This window comes from Vicugna pacos, chromosome 2, assembly GCF_048564905.1.
Source record: "Vicugna pacos chromosome 2, VicPac4, whole genome shotgun sequence".
Taxonomy (NCBI): Eukaryota; Metazoa; Chordata; class Mammalia; order Artiodactyla; family Camelidae; genus Vicugna; species Vicugna pacos.
In genome coordinates this window covers 120779630-120799782 of record NC_132988.1, presented here as the reverse complement: position 1 = coordinate 120799782, position 20153 = coordinate 120779630, and the positions used below count along the sequence as shown (strand labels likewise).

The following is a 20153-nucleotide window of genomic DNA, read 5'->3' as shown; positions in this document are numbered from 1 at the left end:
GGCCGCTCCTCGGAGAGGGGCAGTGAAGTCTCCATCCGGCTGTAACAGTGGATCCCTATGTGTCTCCGCTGTTCTTGCCTTAGAATCTGTTTCATCTGATATTGACACAGCAGCGCCAGTCTTGTTTTTATGAGTATTTACATAGTATACCTTTTATCAGTCTTTATTTTCAACCTTTCTGAATCCTTACCATGTAGTTGTGCCTCTTATAAACTCTGTTACCTGGAACAGTTTGTTGATTATCATTGACTAAAAATCATTGATATGTTACTTCTCTCCTTTTGTGTCTTCTTTTGGATTGATTATTCCTTGTCATTCACTTCATCACACACATATTATTTTAAAAGTTATTTACTCTGCGGGAGATGGGTAAAGCTCGTGCTTAGCATGCATGATGTCCTGGGTTCAATCCCCAGTACCTCCACTAACAAATAAATAAAGAAATAAACCTACTTACCCCTCCCCTCAAAACAACAACAAAAGTTATTCACTCCCTTTCTATTTTTTAAGCAGTTTCACTAGAAATCACAGTGGAACAACCTGTCCATTGACAGAGGGCTGGATAAAGAAGCTGTGGTATATTTATACAATGGAATACTACTTGGCCATGGAAAAGAATAAAATAATGCCATTTGCAGCAACATGGATGGACCTGGAGATCATCATTCTAAGTGAAGTAAGCCAGAAAGAGAAAGAAAAATACCATATGATATTACTTTTATGTGGAATCTTAAAAACACTCACAAATGCACTTACTTACAAAACAGAAACAGACTCATAGACATAGAAAACAAACTTATGGTTACCTGGGGGGAAAGGTGGTAGGAAAGGATAAACTGGGAATTTGAGATTTGCAGATACCAACTACTATATATAAAATAGATAAGCAACAAGCTTATACTGTACAGCACAGGGAAATATATTCAATTATCTTGTAGTGACTTATAATGAAAAAGAATAGGTAATACTAATTTCCACTTATGGTCACATGGCCTACCACTTTAAACACCTGAAAAAAACTGGACAAAACATGAAACAATGCTTTTCAGGCTGGACAAGGGCAGTGCAGACCAGCAACCCTTGAAAGGAGGGAAACGAGGTGAGTTCCACGGTTGGTTGATCCCCGGAGAGATTTTTCCAGGCTGCGGGATGGGGAGGAGGAACCCAAATCAAGCCAGGCAGGGTCCCTGACGTGAAGGGACAGAGTTCAGAGCCCAGGGTGACTAGAACTTTTAGGACAGACTTGTAAAGAGAAAAGGCAAAGCTCTGGGGTTCTTCAGTGTGTTCCTCTCTGGTTCTTAGCGTGTGCAGAAACTCCCCAAAGCTGGGAAATTGCCACTGGGCCAGAAATAGGTTGTGTCCCCGACCCCCATCCAGCACTGAACAGAATGCTCAGAAAGCCATGGCCTTAGTAGTAGGGTCAAGTTTATCTAGACCAAGGAGTCTTCTGAGCCCACCTAACAAAACTTAAAAGGGAGAGCCAAAAGGATCAAATTATTTCCAAGTAACTTAACTGCATTCCAGAACAAAGCTCAAAAACATATAAAAAAAAAAACCCTCAATGACCCAACATTATAGAATCTGCGGTATCTGGCATCCAATAAAAAGTACCATAAACTCAAAGGAGCAAGAAGATTCAACTCATAATAAAGGGGGGAGAATCAATCTATCAGAACTGCACCAGAAATGAGACAGATGATTGAGTCAGTAGACAAGGGCATTACAGGTCATCCGAATGACCGCAAAGATTCAGGAAGCCAGGAGAAAGACCACGGGATGTTAAGTAAGGATGGGAAAAGCCCAAACAAAAGCACATGTCCACACAGAGGCTTGTATGTGAACATTCAGCACAGCTTTATTTGTAAGCGCCAGATACTGGAAGTGACCCCAGTGTCTACCAACAAGTGAACGTGTAAACAAACTGGTTTTTCTGTGCAAGAGTTTTTAAAAAGACCACTTGTATGATAACCCTTGTCATTAATGTACAAAATGCTTTTAAGTGACTTGGAATTTGAATACTTGTGATCTATACCTGCTTTGCTTAATATATGTGGGTAAAGCAAAATCTGCTGTGATAAGTAACGAAACACTACTTAACAATAAAAAGGAACGCGCCCAGCAACAGACAAATCTCAAAGGAATTTCACTAACTCAAAGAAGACAGACAAAATACAGTATATCGCATGAGTCCACTTACGTAAGACTGTAGAAAATCAACCAGCAACAGAAAGGAGATTGGTGCTTGTCTTGGGGGGAGGCGCCCACGAGGGGCCGGAGGGAGAGGTTGCCAAGACGCGTGGGGAGCTTCGGGTGCCGGTGGCACTGCATGTGTATGTGGACCTTAAAGAGAAAAAGACTTTACCAACAAAAGTGGATTTATTTGGAAATAGCAGAAAACTACAATTTGGGACAAGCAAGCTATAACAAAAGCCACAGGCAAGTCCCACCAACAAAGGAGAAAACCCTTACTTTTATAGAGAAGAGAGAGGAAGTAGGGAGGGGTTGCTTTGAGGGAACCCAAGTCCACTGGAGAAAAGCGAGAGGTCAGGGTGGTTCGGTTTCCCACTGGCTGAGTTGCTGGGGCAGCTGGTTTCTTTTGGAGACACAGGGTACATCCTGTTGGGACTTGTAAGTGATCTTCCCCGTGATGATGCATCTGTTGGGGACTGTAGCTGATGATTCTTCTGTCACTGACTTTGAGTGGTGCTGCCCGAGAGCTCCCTCTTCTGGCCTCCTGACTCTACTTTAGTGCAGTCTCCCTTTGTTAAGTTTCACATGTGGAAATATATCAACATAGATCAAATTGTTTACTGCGTGCCAGTCATACCTGAATGAACGTGTAAAAAGATGACACAACAAACCATAAGTAAAACAAAATGACAACCTACGGAACGGGAGAAAACTTTTGCAAATGAAACTGACAAAGGCTTGATCTCCAGAATGTATAAGCAGCTCATACGACTCAATAAGAAAAAAATAAACAACCCAATCCAAAAATGGGCAAAAGACCTAAACAAGCAATTCCCCAAGGAAGACAGACAAATGATCAATAGGCACATGAAAAAATGCTCAATATCACTAATTATCAGAGAAATGCAAATCAAAACTACAATGAGGTATCACCTCACACCGGTCAGAATGACCATCATTCAAAAGTCCACAAATGATAAATGCTGGAGAGGCTGTGGAGAAAAGGGAACATTGCTGGTGGGAATGCAGTTTGGTGCAGCCACTGTGGAAAACAGTATGGAAATTCCTCAAAAGCCTAGGAATAGACTTACCATATGACCCAGGAATCCCACTCCTGGGCATATATCCAGAAGAACTCTATTTCAAAATGACACCTGCACCCCAATGTTCATAGCAGCACTATTTACAATAGCCAAGACATGGAAACAGCCTAAATGTCCATCAACAGATGACTGGATAAAGAAGATGTGGTATATTTATACAATGGGATACCATTCAGCCATAAAAACCAACAATATGACACCATTTGCAGCAACATGGATGCTCCTGGAGAATGTCATTCTAAGTGAAGTAAGCCAGAAAGAGAAAGAAAAATACCATATGAGATCGCTCATATGTGGAATCTAAAAAAAAACATAAATACAAAACAGAAACAGACTCATAGACATAGAATACAAACGTGTGGTTGCCAAGGGGGCGGGGGGTGGGAAGGGACAGACTGGAATTTCAAAATGTAGAACAGATAAACAAGATCATACTGTACAGCACAGGGAAATGTATACAAGATCTTGTGGTGGCTCACAGCGAAAAAAAATGTGACAGTGAATGTATGTATGTTCATGTATAACTGAGAAATTGTGCTCCACACTGGAAATTGACACAACATTGTAAACTGACTATAACTCAATAAAAAAATGTTTAAAGAAAGATGACACAACAAATTCAGTAATACCTTCACGCTCTGACCAGAAATACAGATCCTTTGGGTATCTCACCAGGCGCGCTGTAGCTCCATCTGCTGCTTCTGGACTTGTGGGCTGCCACACACTTGACTCTCTTGGCCGTCATTTAGTGGATTCGTGGCTGCTTTACATTCACTCCCAGCTTTTCCTCTTACGTGGCCCTCACTTAGTCACAGACCTTCCACCCGGGAGCTCTTCATCTCAGCCGGAACTACATCCTCTAGAGTCTCCTTTCTAAGGACCTTCTGTCTCTGTCTGAACATGTGTTTATTTTGTCCGATCCTTTGTTTAAAAATATAAATCACTTTATTTTTAGTAAACACATAGAGAAACGTGCACAAATCACAAATGTACAGTGGAACTTCCACAAAGTAAGCACCCTGTGTCTCCAAAATCTGAATCAAGAGCTAGCCACACCCTGGATTCACCCCTGCACGCACCTTCCAATAGTATCCTTTGAGGGGGAAGGGTATGGCTCAGTAGGAGAGTGTGTACTTAGCATGCATGAGGTCCTGGGTTCAATTCCCAGCACCCATTTAAAATAAACAAACCTAATTACCCCCTCTCAAAACAAACAAACAAAGTTAAAAATTAAAAACAAATTAAAAGGTGGAAGCATCCCAAGTGTTCACTGGTGGATGAATGAATGGGAACAACATGTGGTCTATGCACACGATGGAATATGACTCAGCCTTAAAAAGGAAGGACATTCAGACACCTGCTACAATGTGGATGAACCCTGACATTCTGCACAGTGAAACAAGCCAGTCACAAAAGGACAAATACTGTGCATTTCCACATATATGAAATCCCTAGAGGAGCCAAATCCATAGAGACAGACAGTAGGATGGTGGGTACCAGGGGCTGGGGGAGGGAGGCGTTAGTGTTTAATGAGGATGGAGTTTCAGTTTGGGAAGATGGAGAAGTTCTGTGCATGGGTGGTGGTGACAGCTGCACAGCAGTGCGAATGCACTTAATGCCACTGAGCTGCACACTTGAAAATAGTTAGGATGGTAAATTTTGTGTTATGTTTTACCACAATTTAAAAAAGGAAATAAGAAAGGTCCTTCTGGCTGTCTTTGGGAGACTGGGCCACAAGTGGGAGGACAACAGGGAGATGTGAGGTGAAGTGAGAGTCCAGGTGAGGTGCAGCGTGGACCTGGTGACTCTGAGGGTGGAGGGCACAGGATTTCTAAAAGGGCTGTTGTGGGCTTGGTCTGAGCATCTGCCAGGGTGGGGACGGACTGCCCTCACCAGAGATGGGAAAGGCTAAGGATAGTTGTTGAGTTTTATCTGGGGGAGGAGGAGGAGACGGCAGATGGAGGGTGAAATCAGGACATCAGTTCTGGACATACTGACCTTGGGAAGTCTGTTCTCCAAGCGGAGATGCCCAGGGCAGCTGGACATGGGCACCTGGAGCTGCCTGGCTGGTTTTCACAGCCCTGATTGGATAAGGTCACAAAGGACAGGGTGTAGGTGGGGAAGAGGCCCAAGGACGTGGCCCTGGGGAGGGGGCATAAAGAGGTGGTGGGGGGGCGAAGTGCCCCAGGGTGTAGGCAAAATGGAGCTTGGACAGGACGGGACTCGGGCAGCTGCGGGAGGGCTGAAGACTGGTCCTTGGATTCTGTAGGTGGGTGAGTGCAGCGCCAGGCGCGGGCTGAACAGGTGTGGGCTCAACAGAGAAAGGCAGAGAAACCGGACAGCGAGGAGAGGTGATGGTAGCCGTGAGGGACTCAAGGAGTTTGTCTTATTTGCATACGGAAGAAATCACAGCCCGTTTGCTGAAGTAAAGATCCAGTGGAAAAAGAAAATCCGGCGCCCTTGGGGAGGCAAAAGGGAGGAAGAGTCAGACGGGGGTGAGGGGACACCGGCGCCGGGCGAGGGAAGGCGGAGAAGCAGCTGACGGCCCGGGCCGGCTCTCAGCATCCAGGCAGCCCCGAGGTTCCGCCCTGCGGACGGGGGCGCGGTCCCCTCGGGAGGGGCGCATGGTGCCACGGGCTCCAGGGTGTGCGGGGTAGGGATGGTCCGGCTGGGATTAAAGAGCCCGCCCGAACTAGAGGACCCCGGAGTGCCGGGGAAGCGGGAGAAGATGGATCCGGTGTGCAGGAGGTTCCACGAGTCTGCAGCTGCGCAGGGAAAGGCGCGGTTCCACCGCACGGTCGCCCAAGGTCTAGCCCAAGCCATGCCCCGGCGTAGGCTTGCTCTCCTTCCCCACGAGGACGCGGCTGTACGCGCGCGGGGAGAGGTGGCAGGAGCCCGCCACAAGCCGGAGGCAGCGTGGGACTGAAAAAAGCCTGTGCCGTGTGGCGTCCTCCAGGCGCACGTCCCAACCGAATGGCCCCGCAGGGCCGCTGCGCACATCCGGCTGCCGCTCTCCGTCCCACTCGGTGGCTGTGACCTCGCCACCCGGGCGCGGGACTCCGGATAAGGAGCACGGAAATGGCGCACGTCCGGGAACGCGGTCCGCAGTCCCCCGGCCCCCACGCGGGGCCTGCCCACGTTTCCGGACGCCCCCCGCCCAGGCCCGGACTGCAGCGCGAGCCTGTCTCCGAGCCCGACCGCGAGAAGTGGCGGTCACGAGCACTGCCCCCTCCCCAGGTCAGCAAACCTTTCTCCGACCGGGGCCACCGACGTCCCTTTCCGTGGCAGGGCGACAACCGACCCCAGGCCCGGGGCAGACGACGTCTAGGCTTGGCGCTGCCCAGCAGGAAGGGGGCCCGGCGCTGCCCGGCGCAGCGCAGGCTGCTGGCGGGCTCCGCCCGGCACTCCGGCGGCCCGGACGCGGGCCTAGGCGCATTCCTCGGCGGTGGCGGCCTCCGCATCGGCGCGGGCCTTGTAGAGACCAGGTAGACGCCAAACGGAAACCTTCCCTCTCAGAGGGACCGGGTCTCTCCCGCACGCGTGGGCTGGCAGCGACCTGAACCCCGTGCTTACCGCGGCGCCCGCGAGGGCCACACTAGGCTCTTCCAACAACCTTGTGCGTCCACGGATAGAAAAGGGGCGAAGCGACGGCTCAGAGGTCACAAAGCTGGGGGGTGCGGGGAAGTGGCCAACAGGTGTTAGGGCACCGTGAGGAGGAGAGGGAGAACCCAGCAGGCCGGCTTCTCCCCTGCCCTTCTCGCCTGAGGGGCAGGGGCAGGGGCGGGCCGGAGTGACTGGCGGAGAGAGTGGATCCTTCACGGCTCACGAGCCCAGGTCGCTCCTGGCCCGGATCTCGCCCGAGCAATCCGACCTGACTGGACCCCATTGGCCCAGGAGCAGAGGCCGCGCTTTTGCATTCACTGGACCCTGGCCCTGGCGTGCCTCGAGCCCCTCCCTCAGGATCGGCGCAGGGACACCCGAAGCCCCCGGACCGCCAAGCTCCAGCGGCAGATTTCCCGCTTCCTCGGCTTTGCTCCCGCCCGCGGTGGCTCTGGAGGTGCGGTCCAGACGCCGTCGCCTCTAGGCAGCCCTCCATAGCCCGTAGGCCTGACGGCACTCCACAGCAGTGGCTGGCCGTGGCTGGGCGCACGGAGTCCAGGAGCCACCTCGGTCCCTTTAAACCAGAGGTTCGTTCAGTCCCGGGGTTTCCATGACGACGACGTCGGATGGGGGGACCCGGGGCGGGGTCGGGGCGCATGCGCGTTGAGCGCCGGACGCAGCACGTCTTCCCGAGTCGCCAGCGCTGCTGTCGCGGGGTTCCTGAACCGCGGTAACGGCAGGGTGGGGGTTCGTCGGGTCCCGGGGGGCGGGAGAAGGAAGTGGGATAGCTGGGCCCGGGGAGCGTGGCGGGGGTGGAGAGGAAGGGGTGCGGTGGGCACTAGCGAGACCCGGTGGGCGGGGTGGGGGTTCGCTGGGCCGGGGGGGCGGGGCCCTGGAGGTGGTTTGCTGGGCCGGAGAGGTCGGGGGTACTAGGGGTTCGCGAGCCCGGGGGCCACGGAGGGGCCGGGGGCCGGGTGAGGGTTCGCTGGCCTGAGATGGGGCGCGTAGGTGCTGAGCCTCCGCTGCTGCAGGGCGCCCGGGCTCCCTCCGCTCGGCCATGGCTCCCCCGCCGCTGTGCAGGCTCCCGAGGTCGCCGCCGCGGCTGATGCTGCTCCTGCTGCTGAGCGTCGCGCTGCTGGGCGCCCAGGCCCGCGCCGAACCCGCCGCCGGGAGCGCCGTCCCCGCGCAGAGTAGGTGCCGCGCGCGCATGCGGAGGGGTCTCCGCGGGCCCCGGCCCTGACCCCACACGGGCGTGCTGGAGGGGCGTGGCTCCCCTTTGTTCCCCGGCGGTCCCCGCACCCCCTTGGGTGGGAGGTGGGGGGCGGGCCGAGGCCGCTGCTCGGGTGGGACTGGGCTGGCGGCGCGCCCTCCGCCCTGACTCGCGCCCCTCGCAGGCCGCCCGTGCGTGGACTGCCACGCTTTCGAGTTCATGCAGCGCGCCCTGCAGGACCTGCGGAAGACGGCCTACAGCCTGGACGCCCGGGTGAGCCTCTGGAGGCCGGGGAGGAGGGACCCGATCCAATGCCCCACACTCTGTTTCTAGCCCCAGTGAGAGAGGATGCAGGCAGTTCTCCTCTCTAGGGCTGCACTGGGCACTTTTCCCGGCGACCCCTACGCAGGCCCAGAGGGGGGACAGGCAGTCCTGATGAGGCACTCCCCAGCTGTGAGGGCAGAGAGGAGACTGAGGCCGGGCAGAGAGGAGACTGAGGCCGGGAAGAGGCCTTTAAAAGGGAGCGCTGGGGTAGTGTTGGGCGTGGAAGGTCAGCTTGAGCACAGCTGTCTGGGAGGTTCCCCAGCCCCCAGCCTCACCTGGGGAGGGACTGGTACGCGTACAGGGTGCCAGGGGTCACCCCCCAGGTATGGAATGAGCAGTGAGCACCCACTCCCCGAAGTTGCTGTGCCCCAGCCAACGGAGTTTTCATTTATAACAGAAATATGTTCTCTTTCTGGAAAGCAGAGAGCATTCCTAGAAACAGAAAGAAGGGGAGACCCTACCCTGGTCTCCTGACCAATTTCCAAGGGTCCAGACTGCTCTCTGTAGCGACCCTTGGAGGCTACAGGGCCTGAGGCTCCGAGCCTGGTGCCCTGGTCCTGAGAGGAGCAGCCCCCACCCACCTTCAGGGATTGGGAGAGGTGTTAGGGGACGGAGTGGGCCTGGGAGGGGTGGATGAGGTGAAGGAGAAGCAGGGAAGGTGGTCCAGGTGTAGGGACCAGGGAGGCAGGGCTGGCCCATGGCAGAAATTGCAGAGGCTCCAGCAGAGCAGTGGGGAGGAGTGGGGAGAGGATGCCTGGAGGGCAGCGGGGGAGGGGGTGGTGTCACAGTGCAGGTTCAGGCTCTGAGAGTCTTGGGAGCTGGTGAAGACGGGACTGTCAGAAGGTTTCGGGAAGCCAGGAGCTGGAGGGCCCTGGGGAACTGGTGGGTGGGGGCCACCGTGCAGCGCCCTCACGGCCCCTTGTTGCTTTTCAGACGGAGACCCTCCTGCTGCAGGCCGAGCGCCGGGCCCTGTGTGCCTGCTGGCCGGCTGGGCGCTGAGGACCTGGAGCCAGCACTTTCCTTCATCAATAAACACCTGGCCCGGCATGCCTGTGTCCTGTCTCCCTGCTCTGGCCGCCAGAGCCCCCCTTCCTTGCCCCCTGGAGGCCCTGGTTGGGCCTTTGTCTGGGCCTTGGTTTCCCCAGCTGTTCCATGTGGGCGGAGGCCCTCTTGGCACTTGTCCCACTCCAGGGCCTGAATTGAGTGGGGCTGTCTGGCCACACTTGTGGACCTGCACCCACAAGCACCGGGTCCTCAGGGAACCCGCCTTCCAAGGACCACCTCCCTTGCCTGCCTGCCCTTGTTCGGAGGCTGGGGGAGTGTAGAGGCCGGCCTGGTCTCTGGAGCAGCTGCCCCAGTGCCGAGCCTCCGAGGGCTCTCCTGCACTGATGAGGAGACGGCCGCGGTCCAGGGCTCCCTGGAGGTCCTGCTGGTGGGCCCACAGAGCCAAGCCCGCTGTAGCCAAGAAGCCTGAGGCTGCTGGAGGGGGTGTGAGTGGGTGGGGTGCGGGGGAGGGCTGGGACCCTTCCCCCCCTTCTGTCTTGCCTGCCCCATCCCTCCTGCAGACCCCAGCCTGGGCCCTGCATATCAGGAACTCCTGGATAGTGACATGGGCCTGAAGACAGGCTCAACCCCCGATCCACACACGTGTGTGCGCAGCACCAGGTGGGCGGCCTCCCTCTTTCTCTTCCCCTGTGCATTCTGTACATGTTTTTTTAAGTAAAAATTATAGCCCTTTTTCAAAGGGTTGCATGCATACTGTTAGAAGTACTCAGTAGCACGGCAGGGCTGTGATTGGAAGTGGCTGCTGGGGCACTTGGCCTCCCTGGGGTTTTAGTTCTCTGGCTGTGGCGTCCCTGTGCTGCTGCCTCAGGTGGGTAAAGCCAGACCTTCCTAGTCCCCACCCCAGCCCGTCATGTCCTGTCTTTGTGATGCGATGCGCGTATCTATTCAGATCCTGGCCCCCAGCCTTCCCTGGCCCCACTGGCCTCCCAGCCATTGAACTTGACTGCTCCTGTCGTGGTACCCTTTTGTTGGAACGGCCTGGCATGCAGGTGCTGATCCAGGTGTCTGGACAGTGAACAAACCAGAGTCCTACCTTGGTCACGGTGGGAGGCTGACTAGAGGTCTGGGGGTGATGACACCTGTGAACTCTGAAGCCGGTCAGAGAGAGACTGAGGAGTGCTGCAGCCAGGGCAGATCTGGGCTGGCCCCCCCCACGTCTGGGCGTGAGTGGGGTGCAGTGGCAGGGACCAGGATCCACCTGTTCAAGGAGCAGGGGGTGACAGAGGCAGGTGCTGTCTGTTCAGAGCGCTGCCAGACAGGCTCACATCCCATTGCCTGGCCTCAGGCAGTGACCACTCCTGGCTGTAAGTGAGGCAGGATGCCGACCTGTGTTGTTGACTTGTGGCCAGGTTCACAAACACACTTAGAACACCAGTGAGCACTTTTTAGTGTGAAAAGTACAGGTATTTCTAGTGTAAGGACTTGGTGTAAGTATGTCCCGTGTAACGTTTGAGACACATTTATACCAAAAGTCATTTATCCCGGGTTTAAGTTTATCTGGGCATGCAGTGTTTTGTGGACTCGGGGGGTCAAGGACAGAACCGGAAGTGGGGGGCCGGGACTGGGTGGCGGCAGCAGCAGGGGTGAAGAGGAGTTGAAATCCAGGTGTATTTGAAAGTAGAGCTAGCGGGAATTGCGGGTGGGTTTTGAGAGAAAGGGAGGAGGGGAGGGGGGAAGAGGGATGGAAGCAGCGGGGAGGTCCGAGAGGCTCCTGGACAGGTGCACCTGGGAAAGGGCAGGACCCGAGTGCTGGCCGAGATCCCTGCGGACAGAGGAGGGCTGTGTGCGCTGGGAGGGCAGGCAGGCACGGGAGACCGGGCAGTTGTTGCGCAGGAAGAGAACAAGATGGGCGGGGGCTTCGGGCAGAAGGGAGGGCTCAGCGAATCACATGCCCCCAGGTCAAGCAAGACCCGAGGCTGGACCACTGGATTTGACAGCCTTGGTCGTCATCAGCCTTGACAAGACCAGGGTCAGTTGAGGGTGGGGAAGGCCTGAAGTGGGGTTTCACTGGAGAAGTGGATTGGAGAGTCAGCATAGACAGCTCTTGCGAAGGGTTTGGCCCTGCGTGTGGTCAAGGCCAGTGGCATTCAGGTTTGTCCTAGAGCTATGACACGGCTTTCTGGCTCACCTGTAGGCTGATTGGATCGAGGGCGGCTATTATGACTCCATGTCAGTATAATTCTTGGAGGCTGAGAGAGCTGGAAATGAGTTACCTTTGGGACAGCTTTTGTTTTCTCTGGAGATTGTGTCTGCCTTCTCTTTCCCCCTTGTCTGCCTTTATCACATTCTCTAGCAGTCAACTCATTCCCCACGTGTCCCTTCCTGGGCCCTTGCCCTCCTGCTCCTAGCCAACTGGGCATGCCCACTGCCCACCCTTCACTCTTCTAGTTTGGATCCACTGTTTCCTAGATCCCATGCCATCATCTCCCTGTTACATGCCTTCAAGTAGCTTCCTAGAGAACAGTGTGGTAAGTAAACTTCCTAAGCTCACCTGTCTGAAAATATCCCCTGCTGGCACATTTAATTCAAAGCCCCCAGGGCCTTTGCACATGCTGTCCCCTCTCCATGGAGTTCCCATTTGGGCTCCTCCACCACCTGCCTCACTCTTCACCCCCTTATTCCAGCTTACTTTTCTTTGACCCTAAGAGATACTAGAGTATTGATCTCTGTTACTGATTTATTTCCAGCTCCGCCCCCACTGAGCTGTAAAGCCCCAGGAGAGCTTTATTTTTTCAGGGCCCAACAGCGAGTAGGCACTCACCCAGCGGTGTTGAAGGGAAGGCCAGTGGTGGATGAGGGACCCGGTGAGGAGGAGAGCACGGAGCGGGGCGCCGGGTCTGCAGCTGCCCGCAGCAGGTCCCATCACTCCCTACCCTCAGAACTGAAGGTCCACTCGAGGTGCTGGACAGGTTCCAAACAGGAGTCTCAGTCCTTCAGCTGAAATAACAGTGACAGTGGCTGTCCTTTCCTGTTTCCTCCCCTTCACGTTCTCTTTGTGGTTCCTGTTAGCTTCACCCTGGGCCTCCAATCGGTCCTGGCTTTCTTTTTTCTTTCCATCTCCTGGTCTTCTGGTTCACTTCCTCCAGTGCTCCCACCCCTTCTGCCATCCTTCCCAGTCCCATTCCCTGGGCCCCCCTCTACTGTGACCCAGGAGACCCCGAGAGTCTGCCTGTGGTTTCCCTTCTTCAGTGGGGTTCGGGGGCTGTTCTGCCAGCGAACCATCCGGTGTTTGGCACCTCCTCCCTTCAGTACCAAGGGTGCCCTCCCAAATCTGGTGTCTGGGATCTGGGTAGGGGGGTCTCACTGCTGCATGCATTACCTCCGCCACCCCATCGGGTACCCACCAGGCTCTGGCAGTGGTATAAGGCTGGGAATCTTGAGGTGGTTGGGGCAGCCCGGAGGTCTTGATGGGAGGGGACTCTGGGCAGCCGAAGCCAGAGAAATGAGTGGGATTTTCTGGTGGGGGAGGTGGGCAGTCCTGGGCTCTGGGAGTTCAGACTGCCCTTGACCTCACCGACCCTTGGTTTTCTGTAAAATGGGCTCCTGATGGCAGCAGATATGGTGTGTGGCCTGCTTCCCAGCTCCCCCACTCTGCCTGGGTCCTTCTGCGGGCTACTCTGTGAGGGGCTGTCCCTTTCCTGACCCCTAGGTGACTGCAGCCACCTCCCTGGGCCCCAGACAGGCTCGGAGGTGGTGCCTGGGGCCACTGCGTTGCCTGCAGGGTCTTCTCCTCTCAGGCCACCCCCAGCTCTGAGCATGTTGAAGTCTAGGCCCCAACACCTCCAAGACCCTCCTGGTGGCCATCCTTGGGGCCTGGCCTGTCCCTTCCAAGCTGAGTCTGGCTCCCTCCCACCCTGGTCCTGGCACTCTCCAGGACCCGTGGGGTGGGGGCAGACCACTGCCTCGTGGCCCTGGAGGCTGTCAGGGACTTGTGGGGGCTGAAGGGTGAAGTCAGGCCGCTGCGGGGGCAGGAGGCAGCAAGCCTGGGCTGAGTGAGAGCCCGGCCCCTCCAGCCATCCTGGGACTTCGCTGTTGTGAGCAGAGGAGGGGTAGCCTCAGGCTCAGGGTCCGGGGATGAGGCGAAGTGGGTAACGGCCCGCAGAGGCTGTGGCCCTGCAGGGACTGGGCCACTCTGCTCTGAGGTTCCCCTTCACACAAGGATCTGGGGTCCATCTCGGGACATTGCCTAAGAGTTCCTGGCCAGCAGGCCTGGTTCTCTCCCCTCTGGCCCCCATCAGGGAGCAAGATAGCGTGTTCTTCTAATACCTGGTCTGGTACTCAAGGCCCACATTCCAAGCCTTTCCTTCTTGGGAGCCCCTTGACCGCTCCAGGCCACCAGCTGCCACTACACCCTCCACTCCCTTCCAGCCCTGCTCTGGGTTTTTCCTGCCTGGACCCTTGCTTTCTGTCCAGCTTGCTGGGACGTTCTTCCTGCCACTCACCTGACCAGCCTCAGGTCATCTCAGAGCCTGGTCCCACTGTGGCTGGTCAGGGCACCCAGCAGCCCCCAGGCAGCACATGGATCAACAAGTGCCTTTGAGATTTTCCCTGATTCCACTTTGGTCTGCAAGGAGGAGGCAATTGCCCCAGGCAATTTCTGGCATCTCTTGACACAGCGGGTAGGGGTGACTTCCCAGCTTGGCCACCCCTTCCCCATGACTCTTGGGACCCTTGCGCTTGCGGCGCCGCCGGTGGACCATTGCAACTCCTGGGACTGGCGTCCTCCCTCTCCCCACTCGCCTGAGTCCCTCAGTAGGGACGCTGCCAGGGGTAGTCCCCTTCCTGTCCTCTAGGCGACGGTAACCTCCTCCCTGGGCCCCAACACGGGCTTAGAGTCCTAGGCCTGGACCCCCAGGCCTCATCCTCAGCCGCGCGGGTGTGAACTCAGCTCGGGGCTGCCTTGCGGGGTCACTTTCGGGGAATTCGGGCGACGCGGGTAAGAGGGTGCAAAGATGCAGGGAGGTGAGTTCTACAAGTGCTGGGGGTGGGGCTGGGACTACCTGTCCTCTCACTTCCACCTCTCCCCTCCTCCCCGGCCCGCAGCGTCGGCGGGTATGGCTCGCGAGGACCCGGAGCACGCGGCGAGAGCCTCCACTGCACCTGCACCGAGATCGTGGGGCGCATGCGCGGAACGAAGAGGGCGGGGGCCGGGCCGGGAGGGGTCCTGTGGGTCCCGCACCCCCGTGCCTTCTGCAGGGATCTGGTATCCGAGCTGGGCGTGCTGCGCTGCGCGGGGACGCGCGGGGCTGCGGGCGACGTGGGCATCACACCCAGCTACGACCGCGTCCCCGCGCCTCGAGCCCGTGCGGCCCCGGGCGCAGGTTCCCAAGGGCGCCCAGCAGGGGAAGCCGCGGAGCCCTGACTCCAGGTCCCGGCCAGGCGCTGCGTTCAAAGGGTCGGAAGATGGAGATGGAGATGGAGATTCTTCCGTGACAGCGCCAGGTGGCCGAGGAGGAGGAGGAGGACGAGGCGCTACGGGCTCCGGCGGCCCGGCTCCAGGTCCGGAGCTCACAGGCCCGCGTTAGGCGGCGGGGGCGCGGGGACGCAGGGTCTGGCGGGAGGCGCGGAGCCTGGAGCCCCACGGGGCGCCCGTTCCTGGTCGGGACCCCGGCCGCACGCGCGCTCGTCTCTGGCCACCTAGCGGGGCTCGGTCGCTCCGTCGTGCCCCGGGCCTCCCGCGCCGCCCCCGCCCGGCCGCGGTGCAGCGCCCAAGTGTGCCATCGGGCGGGCGCGGAGGCGGCGTCTGCTCCCACCCTCGAGATCACATGGTGACCCTCGGCAGCCAATGAAGTGGACGCTAGGACCCTGCGGGACCCCGGGCGCCGCGACTGCACCGGCGCCGCTGCATTATAAATACTTCTCCAAAATGCGGCGCAGCTCCCTGCGCGCGCCCCGGCTGCCCGCCACCTCCGCCCCGCGCTCCTGAGCAGCTGCCGCCGCCGCCGCCGCCGCCGCTGCCGCCGCCGCCGCGGGTCCGAGGGCGCCGCGCCCTTGCCCTGGGCCGGGGCTGAGCCCGCCCGCATCCCGGCCCGCGTCCCTGCGCTGCGCCGCCCGGCCGGGTGCATGCATTGTGGGCCTCCCGACATGGTCTGCGAGACGAAGATCGTGGCCGCCGAGGACCATGAGGCGCTGCCGGGGGCCAAGAAGGACGCGCTGCTCGCTGCCGCCGGCGCCATGTGGCCCCCGCTGCCCGCTGCCCCTGGGCCGGCCGCCGCGCCCGCCGCACCCCCACCTGCACCCGGCCCCCAGCCCCACGGCGACGCGGGGGGCGCGGGGCCGCCGGAGGGGCGCGGCGTGTACATCCGCGAGATCCGCGCAGCTGAGCAGGAGGCGGCGCGCCGCATCTTCTACGACGGCATCATGGAGCGCATCCCCAACACGGCCTTCCGCGGCCTGCGGCAGCACCCGCGCACGCAGCTCCTCTACGTCCTGCTGGCGGGTCAGTGCACGAGGACCCCGCGGGGATGGTGGGGTCGGGGCCGCAGTCGGCCGGGTGCACCCCCGCCTGCCGCAGTCCGCGCCCGCCCGGCCCTCTGGGGACGCGCGCGGGACTCCCTTCCGCCCGCTCACCCCCGCCTCGGGCCGGGCCTATCCTGGGAGGGAAGCGGACCCCTGTCGCCCCCTCGCACGCGCGGAGCCGCGTTCTGCGGCGGCCCGGGGCGAGGTGTCGCCCAGCGCTGGGGCCAGCCCGGGCTCCCGGCCAAGGCGCGCCGGGCGGGGGCGTGGGAACGAGTGCCGGCCGAGTGCAGGGGCTGCGGGCGGGAGAGAACCGGGGTCTCCACCTGCGTCTCCTCCCCGGTCATCCCGGGTGGGGGCGGGGTGTCGGCAGGTAGCTCCCGCTGCCGAGGCCCCGCGCCTGGCGCGTGTAACTATATATAATCCACGGGGCGGGGGAGGCTGCCTCGGCGGCTCCAAGTGTTAATTTATGAGGGGAAGACAGCCAGCTCCCCGGGGTGCCGGGGGAGGGTGTGCTCCGAGGAGGCAGAGCGAGGGGCAGTGGGTCCTTGCAGGGGGCAGCCGCTGCAGGGGATTTGGGGCTTTGCCCCTTGAGGCTTCGTCACGGGAGGTGGTTCTCCGGTTCTCCCCATTTCATAGATGAGGAGCTTGAGACTCGGGGGTGGGACTCTCCCAAGGTCACGCAGCGGAGGCACTTTCACTGCAGGCACGTCTGCCTCCCGGTGGCCTAGGCTGGAAGCAGTTTTGGCCTTCCTCCCTTGTTCTTGTCTTCACAACACCCAGAGGCTGGCCCAGGGAGGCTCTTGGCTGGGGCTCTCCTGCGGAAGGTGGAGCTCCCACTTCCCAAGGGTGGGACGGCCTGTAGGTGCCTCTGTGGCTTCCCACCAGTCTAGTGTGGGCCAGGATGTGGACAAAGCCCCTTCCTCAGCTAAGGGGCCATAGGGTGATGGGCAGGGGCCACCCCGGGGAGCCCTGCCTGGGACTGCTCCCGCCAACTACGGAGGGCAGCCTGCCCACATGCTGCTGCTGCACTCAGCACACTTAGAGATGCTATGATGCTGGGTTATAAAGGAGTATGTCCTTGTGGTGGGGAGTTCGGTGATAGGGAAGAGTGGTGAGAAGCAGCTCTGACGTTCTTTGCTCTTCTGGAGAAAACAGTCTGGCGTGGTCTCTTCTCTGTGCATGCCCCTGACTGGCTTATTCACCAGGGGGCTGGTGCAGCGTGCGGCCCTGCCCTGCCCTCCGGTCACCTGCGCCGCCTCTCCCTGCAGCGCTCTGCTTTGCCCTGACCCGCTCGCTGCTGCTGACCTGCCTGGTGCCAGCAGGGCTGCTGGGCCTGCGCTATTACTACAGCCGGAAGGTGGTCCTCGCCTACCTGGACTGCGCGCTGCACACGGACATGGCTGACATCGAGCAGTACTACATGAAGCCCCCCGGTGAGTCCCCAGGGGTCCCTGACCTCCCCTCCCCACCACTGCCTGCCATCTTCTCAGCTCTTCCTTCTGGCAGAGCTGCCCCAACTCCAGGAACCTCAGGGCAGGCCTGGGCAGGACAGGACACCAGGCCCAGGTCAGTCTAGGCTGGGGCACCCCCATGACCTGAGCCTTCTGGGGTAGCAGGGCTCTGGCCAAGGGTTGGGGGGTGTGGCAGGCTGGCAGGGGCTGGGATTGGCAGAACTAGGTCCTTGGGGCTGAACCTCTTCCCCGGGTGTCCCCGTGTCCTCTGAGAACAGGGCTCTGAGCAGCCTGAGCTGGCTTGGGCCGTGCTGTCCTGGCCCGCTCTTCATGCTGTAGTTGCTGCCGCCCTGGAGCTTAGTGGGTGGGAGGAGCCTCACCCCTCTGGGTCCTGTTGCTTGGTGTGCCTTGTTGGATGTTGGGATGGCCTGGGATGGCAGGGCCCTGTGTGGCAGGGGCAGAGGACCACATGGCGGGGAGAGGATCCAGGGAAAGGCAGAGGTCACTCTGGCGGGGGGATGAGGACCCTAGGAGAACAGGACTCAAGTCTTGGTCTCCACTTCTGGTCTTTGGCCACTTAGCCCAGGGTCTCGCCCCAGCTTCCTGGCTCTCTGAAGAGGGAGGGGCTGGGACCTGGTCTGGACCCATTCTCTCCTCATGCAGAGGGAGGGGCTGGCTCTGAGGCAGGGTGGGTCCTGGGAGGCAGGGTCACATGCTTTTTTCATGCCTGGAGTGGGGCACGAGGGTCTCCTAGGTGCTGGAAGGTCTCTGGGCTCAGAAGAGGGGACAGGGTGGGCCTGAACTAGCAGGTAAGTGCCAGGAGGGGACGAGAGACGCAAGGCATCGCAGATCAAGGGTGACCCTGCCTGCCATGGCCAGCTCCTGTGCTGTGGTGGCTGGTTCTTCCCTGGCCCCAAAGCTGCCTGGCTGGACTTGGGCACCTCTGGTTCCCCTGGAACCTTTCTCAAGCCCAAATGAAGCATCTTATCAGCCTCCATGGAGCTCGAGCTTCAACCTGGCTCTGCCCAGGGTGGGAGGGGCCAGAAGGGGAGACCCACCTGGCATCGAAGCCCAGCCCAGTCTGCAGGAGCAGAAGTGGGGCTCAGGTTGGGGCCTGGCGTGGCCCTACCCTCTCCTGGCTGCAGTCTCCTTGGGTGACATTTGGTGGGCCTACAGGAAGGTCCTGCAGGGGCAGAGAAGCTGAGCTTACGGAAGTGTCCATGCAGTGGGGAAACTGAGGCCTGGGAGGCATGAGGCTCCCAAGACTGTCCTGATCTCTGGCCTGGCCTAGGTGGGTAGGGAGAGCCAGAACTCCTGGGTAGCGGGCAGGTCAGCTAGTGGAGGGGGAGGTCAGTGGCAGGGGGCCCTCAGCCATTCCTGAGTCCCGGCCTCATGTCCAGTCTCTGGCTCAGGGTTTGGCAGTGAAGGAGACAGGAGATTCCCTTGCAGAGCTGACGGGCTGAGGGGGCATGTTGGCAGATAAGACAGTGGGGGACCCCCAGAGGTCAGGCGGAGGGGTGAAGAGTGTCTTCCAGACTAGGATTGGGTGCAGAAGCTTTAGAGGGAGGGTTTGGCTACTCAAGGAGTGATGCTGGGATGGGAGGGGCGGTGGAGGTAGTTGGCAGGGGGACAGGGCAGTGGAGACTGGAGTGGCCACAGGCAGGGCAAACGCAGGCCTGGCTCCTCTGTGCGGGCACTCACCCCAGCCTCGCCTCCTGTAGCCCCTAGGCCTTCGGTCACCAGAGGAGACAGCCTCTGTGCCCTGCAGGCCTCTCCCCTCTGCTCGCCTCTCCCCTCTGCTCTTCATCCCCTCTGCCCCTCTTGCTCTTCTCATTCCCCTGAGGCCTTCCCCCTCCTCCTGCCCTGCATGGGGCTGTGATTGGTCAGGGCCGGAGGTGGGAACGGCTGGCCTGACCACTGGGCTCCCTGCCCAGCCTCAGGCCCATTGTCAGGGTGGCTCCCAGGCTGCTGTGGGTGGCGGGCAGGTCAGGCCTGGCTCTCTGTGCCCAGAGGGCCCCGTAGGGGCAGCTGTGTCATGCAGCAGCACCAGTGGTCCTGACTGCACTGTCCCTTGCAGGCTCCTGCTTCTGGGTGGCTGTTCTGGACGGCAACGTGGTGGGCATTGTGGCAGCGCGGGCCCATGCGGCGGACAACACCGTGGAGCTGCTGCGCATGTCTGTGGACTCACGCTTCCGTGGCAAGGGCATTGCCAAGGCGCTGGGTCGGAAGGTGCTGGAGTTCGCCCTGGTGCACAACTACTCCGCGGTGGTGCTGGGCACGACGGCTGTCAAGGTGGCCGCCCACAAGCTCTATGAATCGCTGGGCTTCAGACACATGGGCTCGAGTGACCGCTACGTGATGCCTGGCATGACCCTCTCGCTGGCCGAGCGCCTCTTCTTCCAGGTCCGCTACCACCGCTACCGCCTGCAGCTGCGCGAGGAGTGACCGCCGCCCGCCCCCGCCGCCCCGCCACCCTGCCCGCCTGCCCGCCCGCCCGCCGCCCGGGCCGCTTTCAGACACTCACCTTGGTGTTTGTGTTGGGTTTTTCCTTTTCTGACACCACACGGTTCTCTGGCTGGTTTTGGAGGGGGCGCGGGGGCTGTTGCTCATCCTTGGCACTTGGGGAGGTGTGCTGTTCCCAGCCACACCCCTCGCCCTCCTCAGTCTGCTGGGGCCACACCCTGAAGAGTGACAGCGTGGGCCACCGCGTGCCCACGCAGCTGCCTGGCCCTGGCTCAAGGCACCCCTCCC

The 20153-nt window shown here is 59.3% G+C and overlaps 2 protein-coding genes and 1 long non-coding RNA gene across 7 annotated transcripts; 2 read left to right on the top strand and 1 right to left on the bottom strand.

Annotated features, from left to right (window-relative positions):
* Positions 1–335: 335 nt before the first annotated feature.
* Positions 336–5899, bottom strand: LOC116283651 (uncharacterized). 2 transcript variants are annotated; one of them, XR_012063244.1, is made up of 3 exons: positions 5292–5899; positions 2198–4214; positions 336–667 (listed from the first exon to the last, which is right to left on the bottom strand). It is a non-coding gene; the product is annotated as an uncharacterized lncRNA (long non-coding RNA). The 2 variants fall into 2 exon arrangements; XR_012063242.1 differs by having other exon boundaries at positions 336–4214.
* Positions 5900–6371: 472 nt separating this feature from the next.
* NICOL1 (NELL2 interacting cell ontogeny regulator 1) lies at positions 6372–9474 on the top strand. 4 transcript variants are annotated; one of them, XM_072948064.1, is made up of 5 exons: positions 6585–6778; positions 7188–7480; positions 7925–8083; positions 8288–8376; positions 9361–9474. In XM_072948064.1, the coding sequence occupies exons 3-5, from the start codon at positions 7951–7953 to the stop codon at positions 9424–9426; spliced, it is 288 nt and encodes a 95-aa protein (XP_072804165.1). In that variant the 5' UTR covers positions 6585–6778; positions 7188–7480; positions 7925–7950; the 3' UTR covers positions 9427–9474. The 4 variants fall into 4 exon arrangements, with proteins under 4 accessions (XP_072804142.1, XP_072804165.1, XP_072804158.1 ...); XM_072948057.1 differs by lacking the exon at positions 6585–6778 and having other exon boundaries at positions 6938–7480; XM_072948049.1 differs by lacking the exons at positions 6585–6778; positions 7188–7480 and adding an exon at positions 7530–7623.
* A 6081-nt stretch (positions 9475–15555) lies between these two features.
* NAT8L (N-acetyltransferase 8 like) lies at positions 15556–19924 on the top strand. The gene is made up of 3 exons (XM_072947196.1): positions 15556–15931; positions 17220–17384; positions 19480–19924. The coding sequence occupies exons 1-3, from the start codon at positions 15556–15558 to the stop codon at positions 19845–19847; spliced, it is 909 nt and encodes a 302-aa protein (XP_072803297.1). The 3' UTR covers positions 19848–19924.
* The last annotated feature ends 229 nt before the right edge of the window (positions 19925–20153 follow it).

Bases quoted from the DNA above. Each gene is read 5' to 3' on its own strand.
- NICOL1 (XM_072948041.1), top strand. From the start codon at position 6,372: ATGGCGCACGTCCGGGAACGCGGTCCGCAGTCCCCCGGCCCCCACGCG. The intron at 6,779-7,187 runs GTAGACGCCAAA...CCATTGGCCCAG, and splicing joins GCGGGCCTTGTAGAGACCAG to GAGCAGAGGCCGCGCTTTTG.
- NAT8L (XM_072947196.1), top strand. From the start codon at position 15,556: ATGCATTGTGGGCCTCCCGACATGGTCTGCGAGACGAAGATCGTGGCC. The intron at 15,932-17,219 runs GTCAGTGCACGA...CTCTCCCTGCAG, and splicing joins CCTCTACGTCCTGCTGGCGG to CGCTCTGCTTTGCCCTGACC. The intron at 17,385-19,479 runs GTGAGTCCCCAG...TGTCCCTTGCAG, and splicing joins GTACTACATGAAGCCCCCCG to GCTCCTGCTTCTGGGTGGCT.